This window comes from Labrus mixtus, chromosome 15 (genome assembly GCF_963584025.1).
Source record: "Labrus mixtus chromosome 15, fLabMix1.1, whole genome shotgun sequence".
Taxonomy (NCBI): domain Eukaryota; kingdom Metazoa; phylum Chordata; class Actinopteri; order Labriformes; family Labridae; genus Labrus; species Labrus mixtus.
The window spans coordinates 18,339,293-18,358,969 of NC_083626.1; the positions used below are offsets into that span (position 1 = coordinate 18,339,293).

Below are 19,677 nucleotides of genomic sequence, written 5' to 3' on the forward strand. Positions count from 1 at the left end.
AAAATGAGAACTGAGTGGGATATTTGAACCAGCTGACCAAACCAAAACTAACACACAGGGGAGGACTACACACAAGATAACTAAAAGTTAACACCAAGGCATCCAGATCCCCCCATGCTATCCAAGAACCTGGTATGGTCCTCTTCCAGAAAGCCAAGCTCCACCCTCAGCCTCATCCGTGGTCGTAATGTCCAGGTTAAGAATTGGGCACAGTAATTTAAATAGCACTCTACATATCATTGGAAAACATCAATCTTTGTGAGATATGCAATCTAGCAGAAACAGTTGAACATGTAGTTATTAAATGTAGAAAGTATGTAGCACATAGACATAACATGATGTCAGAAATGGAGAGAGAGGGACTCGTAAGAAGAGTATTTTGGAGTGTGGGGAGAGAGGGAGCGGCTGAAGATGCTTGTTTAAATATCACTTGAGAACAGGTTTATTGAGGAGGATTTAGGAATGTGAGTAATAATTAAATCCAGCAGATGACAGTAATGCAACTTTTTGGATGCCAGCTGCCAATAAAATCCAAAGAAGAAGAAGAAGAAGAAGCCTCATCCTTTGTTCAAACCAGGAAGGAGAGCACATCAGCCAGGTAACTCAAAAGAAAAGAGAAATTAAGTCATATAACTTTACTTAGTAAACGAACAATGACAAAATAAATTTGTTGTGTTTACTTAAATCAAGAGTTCTAATAGACAAATGCTAAACCAAACAAATAGCCTGTGTTATTCTTTTAATTCATAGCTTTCACGTGACGTCACACTCTTATGGAACCGCCCACCTGGAGGGCAAGAAAGGCGCTCTCTACCACTGTACACTACTGAGAAGTTATCGGTCTCAGTTGCCCCTAGGCCTACGTGTTTTTATCTGTTTTATTTTTTTAAATTTTCAAATGAAATACAGATATTTTTAATATGATACACTACCTGACCAGGAGACAAGCCCGACTTTTGCTTCTACAGAGTTTAATCGGAGAAAAAAAACAGAAAGGAGGACGTTTGTGGATTAAAGCAGTTAGACCCTCATGTGAGGGGAAACATCGGACTTCTCCTGATCCTGGCATCAATTATAGTGTCAACTAAATCTAAATATTCCTGCCGTTAACTCAAATTACTGCCCCAGAACACTAAAATCTACAGCTGATACTATCCTGATATTATCGCTAGCTAACGTTAGCTAATTAGCACTCACCGATGCTTTTTCTTTTTTCTTTCTTTTTCTTAATATTGTTTAATATTTGGTATCATTTTAACTTTAAATAACCCCAGTCATGACTCATTCACATAAACTTTTTAAATACATTTTTGGCCGAAGAAAAGAAGTTATGTCCTCCTGTAGTTTCAGTCCTCATTCTACATTTTGTAAACAGTTTCACAGTTTTGATCTTGTGAGAACAAGAGAGCAATTTGAGCTTCAAAAGCACTGCAGAATGGAAACAACAATTCAACCTTTCACTTACCAAGTTTGCAGGGAAATATGAGTTGAACCACTTGTACAGTTTACCCCACAGCATCTCACGCAGTTTGCATCCCAGCTTACATTTAAGAAAAAACGGGTCTGGTTTAGCAATTCAGGCTAATCTGTAGCTTAATGATTCACATGGTTTTTTGTTGACAATTCACCAACATGTGTCATACAAAACTTTAGACCTGGGTCACTTTTCTTTGACATAACTGCAATAAAATTATGACGCTTAAATGTGGTTAAAGTCTACATGCTAGTACATCAGACTTTAGCAAGTTCAATGCTGAATAATAATCCAATTTGGTACTTTAAATTAGAAATGAAAATACATTTATATATATGGTAAGTTAGTGCTTCTTTAAGATTCTTGGTATACCCTATTCCACCGCTGCTGCACACACAACATTCCCTGCTGCCACACTAACATGCACAAATTTATCTCAGATTTATTTCATTAACAGTCACAAGATTTACATTACAGACAGAAAAAAGATTAATTTATTTAATCTCTCTTAGTCTGTGTGTGTCCAGGTTTTTATTTGGAGACATTTGAGGCAACTTTTACGCAGAAATTCAACCCAGTCTTCAGGATATAATGGAATATTAATGAGTAGAATGGCCAATAAAATGAACTCTATTCACTTTTTGCTATTTTAATCTCTCTCTCTATGAAATCTCATGGGGTGTAAATGACAAATACGGAACACGTTTGCCTCTGAGCCATCCTCAATCCACATGATGAGGACTGACAGTTTAATCACTGAAGGCAGAGCTGTAATGTATCTGGGACAGGTATATATTCCAGGTTATTTTTAGAAAGCACAGAAAAGTGGAAAAATTATTAACTGGAATTGTTGATCTGTCAGATAAAGACACAGCAGGCTTTTTTTTATTTAGGCTACTTATACTATGAGGAGTAGTAACATCTGAGATCGATAGCTGAGATCTTTCACTACAAGCATCAAAAAGATGTTTCATGAATTCTGAGATGCTGCCACAACTCTTTCACACTAATACCTTGAATCCACACACTCCAGTCATCCTCCAACAATGTAATGAGACAAAATCATAAGAATTTTCAACATAATTTGATTAATTAACGATCAAAAGATGGAAAAATAAGAAGAGATATTTGACTCCATGCTCATTTTTGGGATTTTCATGGTGAGGAGATATCATGTGGTTTTATTTGCCTTTTGTACTTTTATTTGATGTTTTGAAAAACAAGTATTTATCATTTCCTTGTAACTTATCTGCAAGCAGTGAGCAACGTACACAGGAACCTGTTTTCTGTGGTTATAAAGTCCAGGGGTGCAGGATTTTACATCATACAGGATTCCATGAAAAAAAAAGATATATATTTCAGAATTAAACAAATATTTGGGGCTATGGCCTAGCGGTAATGTTGCACACCCCATGTACGGAGACTATAGTCCTTGTAGCAGAGGCTGTTGGTTTGAATCCAGCCCTGATGTAATGGCCCATTCTTTCCTCCAATAAAGGCAAAAATGGAATCACCCATGGTCAGAACTTTGGGAATCAGTGTATCAGAGTAACTTTCTAATAAAAGTTGTTTTTTATCAGGCTGTCCTCATCCCTTGTCTCTTGTCATATAGTGATGAGGACATTAAAAATGTCTGTGGTCAACATTTTTACATGAAAATATTAAATTAAACTATCAACAAGTTTTCCAGGCTTTTTTTTAGTAAAACCATCCTGACTTTGAAAAAAGGTTTAATATCACTTCACATGGCTGTTAGGAGCTGACAAGATGCTATAAAATGTAATTATAGTGTCCCCTCCTGGCAGATACCTTTCTCTATAAAGTGTTCAAATGTTTAACTTTTAAACATTTTCAACAATGAGGTTAAAAAAAATCCATTACCAGTTCCTGTCAGCGGATTTAGATTTAGGCTTTTTTGTCCCAAATGGGTCATTCTTTTTTACGGCACTTTACAGGTCCGACAGCAAATCATCATAGGCCTATAGTAACAGCTCGGATAAAATTATTATTAAAAATAATCGTAAAACATTTAGAAAATGAAATGGCAACAAAACATTTTGCTTCTTTGTACATAAGTTCTCACTTAGTACTTTAGTAATAGTAATTAGATAAAGTAGAAAGAAAACAAAACAATGAAAAACTTTAAGCTGCATATTTAGTCTCATTGTGGGTAAGTGTCTCATTTAGTTTCTATTGTGGGCTGAGCCAGGGAATCGCTTTAGACTTGCATGCAGCCTGAACAGCCTTGTTTTTGGTGTTAGCCAGACTCTAAAGTACAAAACATTTGTCTTCACAGAGCTTTGTGCTCTGGCTCTGCTCACTCATTTATTGAATAATTTTGGCTACACCGCTTCCACTGCTGGGTGTCTTTTTATATCAGCTGGCTGCAGCTCCCATCTCTCTCTCGTGATGCTGTGCACAGAGCCATGAAGACATACACACAGTAACACACATGTTCTCATATTGGCCTTGCATAACACATACATACATAAGTGTGTAAGTTGAAGGCAGTGATTTCTTATTTTTAGAAAAGTATCACATTTAAAAAAAAAAAAAAAACATAATGTGCTGTAGTGCATTATATTAAATTATAACATTATAACTATTAAAACTATTTATCAAAATTGTATTATGTCATTTTTATTTTTTTAAACTATTGTATTTTGAATAGGAAATTATGTTCTCAACAAGATGTACAAGACAAACCAGCACCAATCAGTGCTACTTGATAGTGATACGTAAATATCACTTGCCCTTATCAGGCTGCGTTTCCAAAAAAGCATCATAACTAAGCACAGCTATTATTTTGTCTTTGTTCATTCATATTGATTCTGAAACTGCGTAATATTCTTGTCCAAGTGACTCTTGCATGTGTCCTATGTAGAGAGGCTAAAGTCCTCCATCCGGACGGCCCCTGTACGAATCCAACCGGCTACTCCTTTACCGCATGCCATTCCCCACTCTTTCTCGCCCCGATTTATGACTCTATCCACTGTCCTGTCGCTTAAATAAGGCATAAAAAACCCCAAAATGAATGTAAAGAAAAACAAGCGTAGTTTCCATGGCTACTCTTAGCATTCACCAGATGTTTTCTGTCATTGTAAAGAGTACCTGCTTCCTAATAGAGCTCTCTGGGAAAGGAAGTGCATCTTCACAGGACACTATTCAGGTATTCACACGTTATCTTTCCTAGATAAATCAGAGATTACAGACAGATACTCACAAAGGTACTCACGGATGGCCAGTGTGACCGTGCCCTAAATGTAACCAGAACCTGCAACCTGTGACATGTGTCAACAGGAACAAATTCACTGGTGAAATGTATTTACAGCGCACTGTTTTTAAAGTAATTCCATTCATATTTTGAGAGGACACAGGACATACAGATTCAAATCTGTTTATAGGCTTGGCCGAATGTGAATTAGTTTCAGTTATGGAGACCATAACAGTATTTTTTTTTTTTTTTTTTTTTAAACATTATTTTTAAGTTTTTTAACGTTTCTTTTTCTTCAACATTTTTCTGGAATTTTTTGCTAAGTTGGGGTTTCTTATTATTGTTATTACATTGGTATTTGTCATTTTTAGTTTACTTATCTAATATTTAGGATATCATTGTTTTCATTTTGAAACTCTAATTTTTAGGGTATCCCCAAAAGATATAATGCCACATAATGTCTGCAATATAGTCTAGCCGTGTGCATCTGATGTTGTGCATTTGAAAATGTATAGGCCTTTTTCATAGAGGACATGTTGCTTAATGTCACAGTGTCAAGATCTCAAATGTAAATGACCAAATTAATGATGGCCGATTTCCCTGTAGGTGTTCCATTTCAGGGGTACTGTTATTGTGCATCGTGGCTCACTGTTTGGCTAACTAAGTCACTTGAATGGAAGCGAGCAGTTAAATAAGTAGCAGTTTTTAATTTAGAAAAAGTTACTAAATCAGTAACACCAATGTTTTTATACACTATGACAAATCAATGCTGTTAAAAGAGCCTATTTATTATTTTATGTATTTATTTTTAGTTTACCTATGACTTTGTGTGTAATTCCTGAGTACATGCTGACTCCTGCAGGTGAAACTCAGGTTTCATTCAGGTTTCACTCAGTTCTGTCTGATGTTAATATTTAATCAAATTCTGCCCTCTGCTGGCTAAGAGGTTTACAGCATATTTAGGCCTCTAAAAAGGTCAAAAGAGAAACAACCAGATTAGGAAATGATCTTTTCCAATGTTTTAAACATAGACTGAAGGTTAAAAGTCGAATACATCTACCAGCCACTGGCAGATAAATGTTCTAATTCAATAGCAACTCTTGTGCAACACATTATTGTTGTTCTATATCTGCAAGCAACACTCAGAGTTTGGGAGCATTTTGCTGTTGGTTAAAGCTAAACACGTAAAAAAGAAAAAAAAGATTTACTTTGATAAATCAATCCACAAAAAAGTTGGTGGACTGGATGTCCAACTTTCTGACATTAATTTGTTTTATCGAGGACTTTTGGTCCCAATTTGCACGTTTTGCCTCCTGTTGTGAAGACAGTTCCACATATTTTCACTCATATTGTACACAGATGGAATCTCAGACTTGTCTACTCCAATTGGGCGTGCACTGGCTTTGGATTTAGAAACATAACTATGCATAAAATAAGTCCAACTTAGTTATTCTTCACAGTTTTTTGTGCTATATTGTTTGAAGTGGTTTCTCAGAAATTAAATAAAATAAACATTTATCATTCTGCGGCTCTCTACAGCTGGTTTTAGGTTGAGTTTTTGTGGGAGTAAGGCTTGTTTGGCGGAGTGATAATTCCCTCAAGTCTTATTCCCTGCAAACAAGCACTGCTCTGCTTCATATCTTTCTTATCATGACGGATGGCTCACAAGCCTACTAGATCCTCTTAGGTAAATTCTGCCTCAGTTGTGTGTCTATCAGCAGAAAGTCATTTGAGCTTCAGTCTGCTGTAACTTTATCTTCAGCCCCTTGTGTTTTGCTGTGTTTGCACTACAGAAAGGTGGTATGGTGGTTGGCATTTTAGGATTGTTGAAGAAAGTCACAGTTACATCCTGACTTACAGGCCTCTAAGAAAATATGACACAAAAACATAAGAAGCTCAAATAAATCATCTTCTATGAGACAGTCTTACATTTCCCATGCCCACCAGTGAAAAGGCCAGGCAGGGGTGACGCATTGGTTTCTCCAGGCACTGTGGGAAAGAGACAAGGGGGTATCTTTTTAGCAAAGCAAGTCAAGAGATAGAATTCTAATAAAATAACACTGAGTCTGTCAGGTTAAAGAAAACTTCACCCCCAACCGAGTACTTATAGAACTGACTGATTCAGTTAGGTGTCTTCATAGCTAATAGTTTTCTAACATGTTTCCAGCAATTCAAAAAGGGTAATCACTGCCAACAAGCAAAACGGGTCAAAATACATACGTATAATGTGACTCTCCTTTTAGACCTCGTTTGGTTTAACTCCAGAGGGGAAATTCTGTCTGTTCAGCTGCACTAATATATTCGTAAAATACTCTCTTACTGTGCCAGTCTGCTGTTTGTGGTTGATTAGATGGTGTAGAGTGGGTCTCAAGAGCTATTTACTGAAAACAGCTGCTTGTGTGGCTAAAATGGTGCAATGAGAGTGATGTCAATAAAACAAAACTGGAAACTTGTGTGCCTGGCAGCTAAACAATGAGCTAATACTCAAAATGAAACCTCTTGAAAGGCAAGGCAGGCTGCAGGTTGATATGATAATTCTCTGTCGGTTCATTACTATAAGTGACACATTTCACTTTGTAATTGTCACTCAATAGAGCGGGAACCAGACAAACCTCTCCTGTTGTATTCATTTGCGCTGGCGGATGGCCAGCTTCCATCTGGTTCAGGTTTGCCAATGGTAATAATGGAAAATGCACTTGAGCTTGTATAGTATATAGTGCTGACTACTCAAAGAGTTTTTCCAATCACAGCTGTATCCACTCACACAATGATGGCAGAGACTGCTTTGTAAAGTGTCAATCAGTCTTAACTAATTTATTCATACACATTGGAGCAACTTGGGGTTAAGTGTCTCGCACAAGGACACATCGACATGTGGCTGCACCGACTGTGGATTGAACCCCTAACGCTCCGGTTCAGAAACAGTCGATGCTACCACTGAACCACAGCCGCCCCAAATATGGTAATTCTCTGAACTACAACTCTATAACTAGTGTTACTATTAATAGTGTTACTATTAAACAGACTGGATGAGAGTGTGTTGATTACTTAATCGTGTCATGGAAATTGTCTGTGTTTTTTACGAGCCGTAAGAAATAGATGTTGGATGTTCGTCACAGTCAGAAACTGTGACGAACAAATCTATCATTTTCTGGAAGCTCTGCCCACAGGGAGTATCTTAATGTCTGACCTCTGGCCTCTAGCATGGCTGTCCCAGCTTGTGCGTGACGTGGACCCTCACATATCTCCTTGGCTTGACTGGGTGGTCGGTGCAGCACCAACACACGACCCCAACCTGAGAGGAAAGATACTGTGGGAATCCGTCCTGTGGTAAAAACCCAGTGAGAACTAACACTTAATGATTAAGTGTGAAGTTGTGTCGAGCCTGTGCGTTGCTGCAAGAACAACGATATAATAACACAGCACACTGCCAATCTCCTGCTCCGCATTATATGTGCAACATGGGCTCCGACTCCTGCCAATAATCATCGTCTAAGACCTTGAACTGAACTTACATATGTGTGTTGTCCTACCCCTGTACGTTAATTATGTGAAAATCAACACAAAAAGCTGCACAAGCTGGATGAACTTTGTATGAGGTGAGACATCATGAGAGGAGGATGTACATAGGGGTGTAAAACTTGTCTGCTTTACAGATGAGGTATCCTAATGGCTGGGAAAAAGAGACAAGTCTAGTGTAATCAACCACAGAGAGAAAACTGCTATCAACATTTCAGTAAGGTTGTTCCTTGAAATTCAAACAGTTTTTGTCACATCAATCAATTGATTGTATTCATACAGCAATAATTAACTCAAGTTATTTTAGGACACTTAATATAATGAACAGGTCTAGATTAAAATTCAGATTCTTTATGTTGTCCCACAAGGGGAAATTTGTTTTTGCAGCAGGAGCACACAGAAGACAGCATAGACAAGGACAATAGCAACAGTAAAATCAAAATAAAATAATGCAATATTATGCACAGACATTCGACTTAAATCACAGAGCAAGCACATGGCACTAGTATCAAGGAAATAACGTCCTTTGTATACGCAAAAACCTTGAGCAGAACAAATTTCCTTAGGTGAGAAGCCTTCAGCCCCATTGGCATATGCTGAGAAGGTGGGGCAGATGGAGTGAAATTTATAAATTCTGACATTTTGCAAAAAAACAAGAATGCAAGCTAGTGAAAAGAAAATACCAATACGATAAAAAAAAGTGCCTGTTTCCAGCAGATGAATTAATCTGCCCTGACAGCTCAGTAGCATCTTTCAATCCTGTCTAAAGGTTCTCACAGCCATGCCGACAAGTTGTCCACCCTACCAACTTCAGCAATCTAGGGGGGGTTCTGCACCCCTGCTTTCTGTCATGAGTGTAATTTAAGAGGTCAGAGTTCAGACCTCTCACTGGGACCTGTTTATCACTCAAGGGGTTGTGTGACCAAGGCGGGAGGGTAGGGGGGAGTGGAGTTTTTTTTCAAGTGGTCACCTCCAGGAAAGCTCCCAGCCGGTCAGTGGCCCATGATTGAGAGGAGGACATGGTATAAAAAGAGTCAAAGGGAATGGACATAGAAGAAAAGAGAGTCACAGCTTACACACAGTAAACATTTTATAAAGGTAGAATATCCACAAAGAGAGGAAGACGAGGTTTGCCTTTCTGATCGGAGAAATTGCTATGGCACTACAGATGAATTATTGGATGTGTTTGGTTGCCCTATTATTGACAGTAACTTCAAGCCATGCTTTGATAAGGTAAGAGTCTTTTCCTACATTTCTACATGCTTGCTATGCTGGAAGAATAAAATATAGTACAGCGTTAAAGATTTCCTGTGTAACTGCAGGTTTATAAGAAAAGGTTTTACCATAGATCTTGTCTTTAGTATTGGTTCAACACGTGTTTTTGTTTCATTTACTGGCTAGGAGCTGAGAGCAAAGCGTCCCGTGCTTTATTGAAAGCTCATTGTAAATCTGGAATGATGACCAGGCATATGTACCAGAATGTATCAGATGTAGAGCTAAGATTTCTTCTGTCATTACATCCCAAGTTCCCTGTTTGGGCGGATGAATTTACAACATACTCGCTCGTCTGGTTTCTTTCCAGGATTGGCCTGCAGAAGATGCCGACTATCAGGGAGACACTGAAGGAGATGGGTGTTTCTGCAGAGCAGGTGTTGACTGAGCTAGCCCAGATGAGCACAGACAACACCAACAACGGCACAGTTCCCACGCCTCTGACCAACTACTTGGATGTGAGACACTTTAATGCATTTTATATTTAGAGAAAAATATGAAAAACCTGTTTTGTATATTTTTATGAGGGTTCTGGGTAATGCATGTTGTAGAAAATCTATACCAAACGTTATTACATTTGCCATTTTATCCTTTGAGGAAAAACAGACATAGAGTGAATAAAATGAAGCAGATTCAGTTACTTTTAAATTACTACTTAACTGCACTTTCTATATGAGTCAATAGAAATGCTTCATATTTCATCCCCTTAAAACAATTCTTGTGGCATTCTGAAGTAATCAAATAGGGAACATTCAAACAATGTTACAATGAATTAAAGTTTGCAATGTTTTGGAATGAAATCAATCCTACATTTTCTGTCATTTCCCAACAGACTCAGTACTTTGGGGAAATCAGCATCGGCTCTCCGGCACAGCTGTTCAATGTCGTGTTTGACACCGGCTCATCAAACTTGTGGGTGCCTTCTCAAAGCTGCTCACCTTTCTCCACAGCCTGTTGTAAGTGTCCATGGCCACACACACACACGCAGCAATGATTGATTACTATATAATTACTTTGTATAAATGACAATGAGACAATGAAGTAATTCTCACCATATTGGCATATAGCCTTGGCTTTGTGGAGCTTTAAAATGAGTTTTCAGCTCATTGTTAAGCTGTTGGTTAGACATTTGAATGTTTAAATTCATTCTGATAGCTATACAGTATAGCCTTGTTTCCAGCTGCAGTACAAAACTGCTTTTAGCAAAAGAGCTATAAAAACCTTCAGTGGTACCTGATCAATATCAGATGTAACATAGTTACGTTACTTTTTTTTAACTGCTGGATCAGTAACTCTTCCCCATCATCAATTTTAAAAGTTAAATGTTAATATTCAATTAAGAACTCTTTTCACATTCCTGCATTTGCAACCCTCAAATCTTTACAAATATTGCAGGTTTCCAGTCATCCAGAATGTTTTTGTTAATAAATGAGATTTGCATAATGTATGTCAAAAGATTTCCAAATACATGGTTGTTTCATCACTCAAATGCTCTTTGAACTTTTAGTTACTCACAACAGGTATGATGCCTCCAGATCCCAGACTCATGTTGATAACGGCACCGGATTTTCCATCCAGTACGCCTCTGGAAATGTCCGGGGATTTCTGAGCGAGGATGTGGTCGTGGTGAGTTCAAAGTCAATGCTCTGTAAAAAAAAAACAAAGAAAAAAGTATCAGTTTTATCTGTGTACACCAATGCTCTCATTTAGCCTCATTGTGACACTCATCTTGTTCCCCCCCCTTGCAGGTCGGAGGTATTCCTGTGGTGCAGGTGTTTGCTGAAGCCACTTCTCTGTCTGCCATGCCTTTCATCTTTGCAAAGTTTGATGGAGTCCTGGGGATGGGTTACCCTAACGTGGCCATTGACGGCATCACACCGGTGTTTGACCGCATCATGTCTCAGCATGTCCTCAAGGAAGAGGTGTTCTCTGTCTACTACAGCAGGTGGGTTGAAGTCATTTCACCCATTATAAGCATATTTTGTCAATTTTAATGAAAACAGCGTTTCAGAGGTGCAAAATAAAGAAAAATTAAGATAGTTGGAGAAATTACAGAGTGAAGAGAAATAAAAAAAATAGGGGAAACTTCATCTGTTCTTGTTGGAATTTGTTTTTCTATCTAATGGGCAGAGTTAAAGAAAAACATGCTATTAATAAAGAAAGAAAAACATGAAGAACATTCTGAAGATTGAGAAAAATGCAGTTTTTGTTTTCTCATGTCTTTGCGTATTTATTTTTCATTTATCATAGTAAGAAAACTGTTCAAATGACATAATGTTGTTTTTCCTTGTAATGGGAGGTCCCATTGGAGTGATACAGGTCATGTAATTAAACCTTAGCAGAGGCAGCCATCATCAACAAAACATTCCCCAAATCACAGCTTCAGCACTCAAAATTAAAACGTGCATCTCAAAGTAAGGCTTAAAGCATGAATTTTCTATGTTTTTTTTTAGGGACCCTAAACACTCCCCCGGTGGAGAGTTGGTTCTTGGGGGCACTGATCCAAACTATTACACTGGAAGCTTTAATTACATGGACACCAGAGAGATGGGCAAGTGGGAAGTAACCATGAAAGGGTGAGAGCTTTTCTTCATTACTTCTTCAGTATGTGTGTACACGCATACAAGAAACATCTATCTTATTTTCAACCTCTTCTCTCATTCCTTCAGTGTTTCTGTCGGGGTGGAGATGATGTTTTGTGTTGAGGGCTGCACAGCTGTAATCGACACAGGCTCCTCCTACATCACAGGCCCTGCCTCCTCTGTGTCTGTCCTTATGAAAACCATCGGAGCACAGCTGGATGAAAGTGGAGTAAGATTTTACACACGCAACATGATTTCCCACCATAAACATTTGCCTTGAAACAAGAAAGAATATCATTGTCATTACTCATTACATGTGTTGCTTCCATTAGTACAAAGTTAACTGTGAAACTGTGAAGACGCTGCCCACTATCACGTTCCACCTGGGTGGTCAGGAGTACTTGCTCCCTCAGGAGGATTATATCTTATGGGTAAGCAGGATGATCAACGCTGAATCATTTTAGCATGAATAGACCGGGTTGGAATTTGACACAATCAATCAATCAATCAATCAATCAATCAACTTTTATTTGTATAGCGTCAACTCATAACAAGTGTTATCTCGAGACACTTTACAAGAAGCAGGTAAAATACCTTACTCATTGTCTGTTAACATTACAAAAGAGCAGGTAAAAGACCTTACTTATTGTTATGTTACAAAAAGCAGGTAAAATACCTTACTTATTGCTATGTTACAAAGATCCGGCCTATCCATCATGAGCACTTTAGCAAAGCAGCAAAAGTTACAGTGGTAAGAAAAAAACTGCCTTATTAAAAGGCAGAAATCTTCGGCCGGATCCCCGGCTCATGACGAAACAGTCTTCACAGGCCTAGACTGCGCCGGGCTTGGAAAGGGATAGGGGGAGAGATGGGATAAGATGCAGGAAGAGGGATAGAGAGCAAGGGGGTGGGGGGAGGTAGACCGTCCATCAGCAATCGGGTGGGGAGGGGAGGGGGTGTGGGGGGTTGTTCTGGCAGGCCGCCAACCCACGATCCGGTGGGGAGGGGGTAGTGGTGGGGTGGGGGTTGTTCTGGCAAGCCGTCAACCGATGATCTTGAGGAGCCTAGGGGAGCTCAAGAGCTCCCAGGAAAGTAGGTGGTTAGTGACTGAGATTTATAGATAGATACATGCAGTAATATGATGTACTGTATATGCAGAGAGAGAGAGAGAGAGAGAGAGAGAGAGAGGAGCTCAAGGTGCCAGTTCCCCCGGTAGTCTAAGCCTATAGCAGCATAACTAAGAGCTGGTCTACACCAGCACCAGCCCTAACTATAAGATTTATCAAAAAGGAAAGTTTTAAGTCTAATCTTAAAAATACAGACTGTGTCTGCCTCCCGGACCCCGGCTGGAAGGCGGTTCCAGAGGAGAGGAGCCCGATAACTGAAGGCTTTACCCCCCATAGTACACTTGGAGACTGTAGGTACCACCAGCAGGCCTGCACTCCGGGACCGCAACGCTCTCAAGGGACAGTACGGCACTAGTAGCTCCTTAAGATAAGATGGTGCCTGGCCATTTAGAGCTTTGTAGGTGAGAAGAAGGATCTTGAATTCTATTCTAGACTGTATAGGGAGCCAGTGCAGAGAAGCCAGGACAGGAGTAATGTGGTCCCATTTCCTGGTTCTGGTCAGTACACGAGCTGCAGCATTCTGGACCCGTTGAAGAGTCTTTAGAGATTTGCCAGAGCACCCTGACAAAAGAGAGTTACAATAATCCAGTCTGGAGGTAACAAATGCATGAACTAGTTTTTCTGCATCACTTTGCGACAGGATATTCCTGATCTTGGATATATTACGAAGGTGAAAGTAGGCTGTTCTTGAAACTTGACTGATGTGAGAGCTAAAAGACATATCTTGATCAAAAATAACTCCTAGATTCCTAACAGTGGTGCTAGATGCCAGGCTGATGTCATTAAGGACAGTCACATCACTAGAAAAAGTCTCTCTGAGGTTCTTAGGGCCTAGCACAATAACTTAACATAACATAACTTACATAAGGCACTCTGTGTTGTGACACTACTCTATACTCCGCTGACTTATAAAACATGATCCCTTGTTACATTTTAAAGACCCTGCACATGCTCAACCTCAGATGTTTTCACTTAGGTGGCTGATTTAAACTGTGCATGAAGAAATGAAAGCATGCGCTGGGTTAACTTGGGCTCATTTTGTGCTGATAAGAAGTGCTTACTGGTCACGCAGCACTTGGAGTTCCCCCTGAACTCCTGGAAATTGTCTGATAATAAGGAGCACAAAATATAGGCATGTGGAAATACCTAGTACAAAATATGCAAACTGTTGTACTGTTCCTTTTATAGTGGCTTGTCATGCAAAGACTCACTTTTCTTTTTGTCTCCAGCAAACACAGATCGAGGGCGACGTCTGCACCGTCACCTTCAGGGGTTTGGACGTACCGCCACCTACAGGTCCCATCTGGATTTTGGGAGCCAATTTCATCGCCCGCTACTACACAGAGTTTGACCGTCGCAACAATCGAATAGGGTTTGCCACAGCAGTCTGACAGTATCTTAAACATCAGCTGTGTTGTTGTTTAGTTTTTTTCTCTTACTTTGCTGCTATCTCCAGTACTCACTTCAGTCGCTTTTTATGATGACCCATGATCAAAGTACATCTTTAAAAAAGAAAAGAAAAAAAGATACACAAGTACACATTGAGGAATATCATTCTCTATTTTTTTTTTGCCTATTCTCTGTTATATTACATTTTGAACAGCTGCACTGAATACCTTCTAAACTTTTTTTTTTTATTTATAAGCATTTACAAGCAAATGCAATGTTTCTTTGTGCGACCGCTGTTTATATCCTACAGTAACAATGACAACCCCTACCTTCATTGTATGGATCTAATGAGAATAAAGTTGTTTTACTGCAGGGGTTTACATTTGAGTCTAACATCATTATTGACTGTCTTGTTTGTCTTCAAGTCCTTTGAATGCACTCTCTAACCATGTGAAAGTTAAGGCTGGAAAAGTGAAAACAGATTGTCTGAGCAGCTGTAATTAGCCACAGCAAAGGGATAAGGGGAATATTTGTCATTGTTTATCACTGTGTATAAACATTTATAGGTTTAGGTTAGAAGGTAAATTAATCTGACACACATCTCATGTATGGCAGTCACGTGTGTTGCAGCTGCATAGTCTGACATGAACTGTGCTGTTCTGTAGAGTGGGGCTTTATATTTAGCAAGAATGACAGTAGATTTTATTTCCTTAATCGAATCTTCCCTTTTCCAGACTGTGCAGCTTGTGACAGTGAGGAACTGGCTTTTCCTGTTGCAAGACAAATGATGATAAAGCCGTCATTGTTTTTTGTAGCAAGGAAATCGTGATTTAGAGTTGAAATCCTGTTTTGGGTTGCATAATTAGAAGTTCTAAACTTTAATTATCTTAAGGAGTAAACATGTCTCATTAGTGTCAATTTAAGACTGATTCTACTGTACAGAGACAGTTGTTTCTGCTTACTTAGCAGACAGAAGAGACATAGAGATACCAAAACAACAAAAGCACAGCTATTCATCAGATGCTGCTGTCATATCTTTTTGTCTCATTTTCTAGGAATTGGTTGGGGAAAGTCCAAACATGCGACAGTATTCTTGCCATGCTTCCTTGCTCTCACATCCATGAATTGTTTGGGATTGGATTTTATCTGTTGGTCATAGGCAGTGAGGTGAGGGTGGCTATCTCTGCATGAATTTAATCAGTATGTTCAAAACTTTCTCAATATGCTAGGCTTTGAGTCAACAAAAATACACAGACTGGAAACCAGCCCAAACAAAGGCCAAGAGACATTAAACAAAAAAACAGATGGAGACGTTCATGAGATATTATCTATATTGTTCCTGGCAAATGTTTTTTAAATAAACTGTATAGCTGTCTATATACTGAATTATTTTTTAAAGCCATGCATTTACTCTAGCACACCTAATATTGCTTACAAGGCTGTAATCTATTGACTGCATGTTTGAATAGTAATTAGACTATAATTATTAGTACTACTAATATAATGAATCATATTGCCAAACCTCCAAATGATCTTTCTTTAATCAATGTTGTCCTTAACTTCAAATTTTACAATAAACAAAAGACAAAATGGTGGCCTTCTTTGTTTTCATATAAGGTGCAAGTAAGAGGCTATGCAGATTACTAACCTGTCACACAATTTTTATTTTTAAAGACAGATTTATCTGTTTACTTTAACAGTTACTTTCCTGCCATGAGTTTGAGAAGAGAAGTACCACCCTCAGATCTATCTGTCATGAAGCTGAAGCCGTAGCAATATTTCCCAGGGTTCCTAGCTGCAAAAGGTCTTATTTTCACTAACTCAATATCCTATTTATATGACCAATTATGGCATGTTTGATCTATGTTTCCCTGGTTCAGTAGCCTATAGTCAATCAATTGTATCAATTTTTATTTTTATAGCGTCAACTCATAACAAGTGTTATCTCGAGACACTTTACAAAAAGCAGGTAAGACCTTACTCTTTGTTTTCTTTTATATTACAAAAGAGCAGGTAAAATGACCATACTCATTATTATGTTACAAAAAGCAGGTAAAAGACCTTACTTAATGCTATATTACAAAGACCCGGCTTAATCCATCATGAGCACTTTAGCAAAGCAGCAAAAGTTATATTGGTAAGAAAAAACTGCCTAATTAAAAGGCAGAAATCTTCAGGCTCATGACAAAACAGCCTTCACAGGCCTAGAATGCGCCAGGCTATTGAAAACTCAGCCAAAGCCTAAAGCCTACAGAAGTTAGACTCCTTAAAGAGCCCAAATTATGCCCTTTCGTATATTTAATCTATGTACCTACTTTTGCACGTTCACAATAGCTAAAGTCAGAAAAAAGTGTCTGTTTTCATGTACTGCTCCTCCTTGCTCCCTCTACGCTCTGAGTCCGTCAGCTACGCTCTGCTGAGCCCCCACTGTTAGACCCCACGTGGGCCAAGTCTGCTCTGATTGGTCTGCCGATCCACTCTGTCGTTATTGGTCCGTTGCTCAGCACGTGTCTCGGAAATTTCAACATGAGCTGCAGGGCTTGCCTCAACGAGCCAACGGGCTGAGATCAGTGATCTCACACTGACAATGACGTCGGACTGACAATTTTTTATCGAGGGGGGCTGGAACCGAGCGTTACATGCGGCTAATGCCACAGCTAACAGGAGGAGGTAGGAGAAGCCGCGTGTTTAGGCACATAGATGTGCCTAAACATGCACAGGACACTTGGAAAACACACTAAAGGGCATATAAAACCAGAAAAAGCATAATATGGGACCTTTAAAATCTGTGCGCTTAAATAGAGGGCACACGGGTTAAACCTATTTTACCAAACTGTAAGCTATTTGAAACGTCAGTGCAGCTCATGCTGTTATAATATGTAATGACATCCCTTAACCTCCTACAATCTTAATAAACATAGGGAACTGGGAAAAGATGTCCCAAGATAGCATGTTAGCTAAACCCTACTGTGCCTGAAGCTAGCTAAATTAAGCTATCAACAACTCTTTGATTTTCATTTACTACTTGTTTAGTCTTTGTAAGTGCTTATAATTATAATAAATAATTATTATATAAAAAAAAGATTTGTATTCATTCCTGAAAGAGCAGGATGAACATATAAACCAGGGGGGAAAGGCCCCCACAACATATTAGTTAGACTGGGCTGTCTGCTACCAAACAGCTACAAAAACGAATTATTTACATGATATCTCATTTGTAAAACATGTATAAAAAGTGCAAGTACTTATATGCAGAATTTTGTTACCTGTAAAGAACTGTGGCTTAAGAATCAGGCTATGTTATACAACCTTCTGGCAGAGATAGCTGTTTATGCCACATCTTAACTCCTCCTGATAGAGGAGTCTTTGATGTTCAGTCAGAGATGAAAGTGATATCAATCTTCTCACCTAACTCTTGGCAAGATAAGCTTAATAAAAATAACATTTGAGTAAAATGGTGAGGTTCAACACTATCCTATGGCTAGAACTGTTACAGTGCTAATTCAAAATCTCACTTGAACTTGGGGAGTTTTTGCTCCCGGAGCATTATCTAGGCAGAGTTTGATTCAAAATCTCCAGAGATTTGTGTTGTCTATGACTTTTGGAGATAGGCCTAGTATTCAATGGGAGTGGATCTTTGTTCCCATAGGGTCCTTTTCCCCCTAGGGCATCTGTCCACCAGCTGAATACCCAGGAGACAATTCTCAGCAATGTCAGGTCAAATGTATGTTGAGTTGTGTTGAATCAATATATCAAAACCAACCACTTACTGCTTAAAGCCAACTAACATTGAAACCTTTTTACCAACCGAGTTACATTTTAGACATCTACCTTTGTTCTTGTGCAAAGTTCAACTCAAATACATCTCTTACTGTACCAGTCTCTTACAAGTGAACATAGGACCATGGGATCATCATGATGACTCCTATTTAATGCGGTTACCCAACCCCTCAATTTCCTTTCAGATATTTTATGCTATGGCACAGACAACAAACACATCCAAACAGAAATAGTAATGGTTAAAATACTAAAACTGATTATGTGAAGCAGATGGGGGATAAATCTTAAATATAAGCTGCAATATTCTACTCCCATGATTCGTTTAGATTTTTGTGTGCAGTTGAAGTCACACAAGCATTTGACGGACCTAGTGAAAAACAAGGCACATGAAAAGTTAGGCAGCTCCATTCCCATGACTCCCTTTGCTGTCTTGATAAAGCCCTACATTTTAAACTGATCACGTATCTAAACACTCCACAGAACACATTTTTTGGCTAATGTCATTCTATATTTTTCCTACTATCAGTGAATCAAATGAAAAGACCAAAACCAAAAAGGTATTTGTCTCTCATCACTTTCTGGCCCTCCAAAAATGTCTGCAGCACTTAACCCCAAGCCCATTTATTTCAACTGAAGACAGAAATTGGATATAATTATGAATTTTAGGAAGCTGGATTTTTTTTCCAAAGTTGTTAAACCTGCCGAGTTGAACATCTGTCTCCCCCCTCTGGCAATAAGAGCAATTACACACTATGCTCTATGAGTTGCCAGACTTATTTCTTCACTGCTTAAGGAGGAAAAGTTAATGGCCTATTATCGTTGTTGGTCCTCTCCTTTGATCCCTGTCTTTTATAGACTGCAATTCCTGCTTTGAAGGTTTCTATGGACTGTCAGAGACTTTTTCTGGATGCCAGAAGTGGTTCCAACATACTATCCATTCACGTTATCTACTTTGCCGCAACAGTTACTTCGCTCTTCAGCACTGGTAAACCAATGATTCCTTGTTAATGAAAAATGCATCACAAATGGTGGGCCAGTGTGGTCATGTAGACACTACTTTTAAAGTAATTTCATTGCTGCATCAAAACAAAAGGATTTAAAGAGTTGAGTGAAACATTCATTAATGTACAGTGATGCACGAGTGCACATGCTTAATTTATTTCCTGAAAAGGCTTGGTAACAGAGAATGATTGGCATTTTTGTTGTTTATTTGTTACTTTTTTGGGCTATACTTTAATGGCAGTATTTCAAAAGGGAAAAAAAGTATAGTCTTGCCAACACAGACAGTACTCTGTAGTAAGATCTTATGATGCAGTTGCT

General features: G+C 38.7%; 1 protein-coding gene across 3 annotated transcripts; it reads left to right on the top strand.

Annotated features, from left to right (window-relative positions):
- Positions 1-575: 575 nt before the first annotated feature.
- Positions 576-14,957, top strand: ren (renin). Of its 3 annotated transcripts, XM_061058122.1 has the most exons (10): positions 576-598; positions 7,859-8,287; positions 9,790-9,937; positions 10,312-10,435; positions 10,987-11,105; positions 11,228-11,424; positions 11,933-12,055; positions 12,149-12,290; positions 12,394-12,492; positions 14,418-14,957. In XM_061058122.1, the coding sequence occupies exons 2-10, from the start codon at positions 8,283-8,285 to the stop codon at positions 14,577-14,579; spliced, it is 1,119 nt and encodes a 372-aa protein (XP_060914105.1). In that variant the 5' UTR covers positions 576-598; positions 7,859-8,282; the 3' UTR covers positions 14,580-14,957. The 3 variants fall into 3 exon arrangements, with proteins under 3 accessions (XP_060914105.1, XP_060914106.1, XP_060914104.1); XM_061058123.1 differs by lacking the exon at positions 576-598 and having other exon boundaries at positions 7,849-8,287; XM_061058121.1 differs by lacking the exons at positions 576-598; positions 7,859-8,287 and adding an exon at positions 8,647-9,440.
- The last annotated feature ends 4,720 nt before the right edge of the window (positions 14,958-19,677 follow it).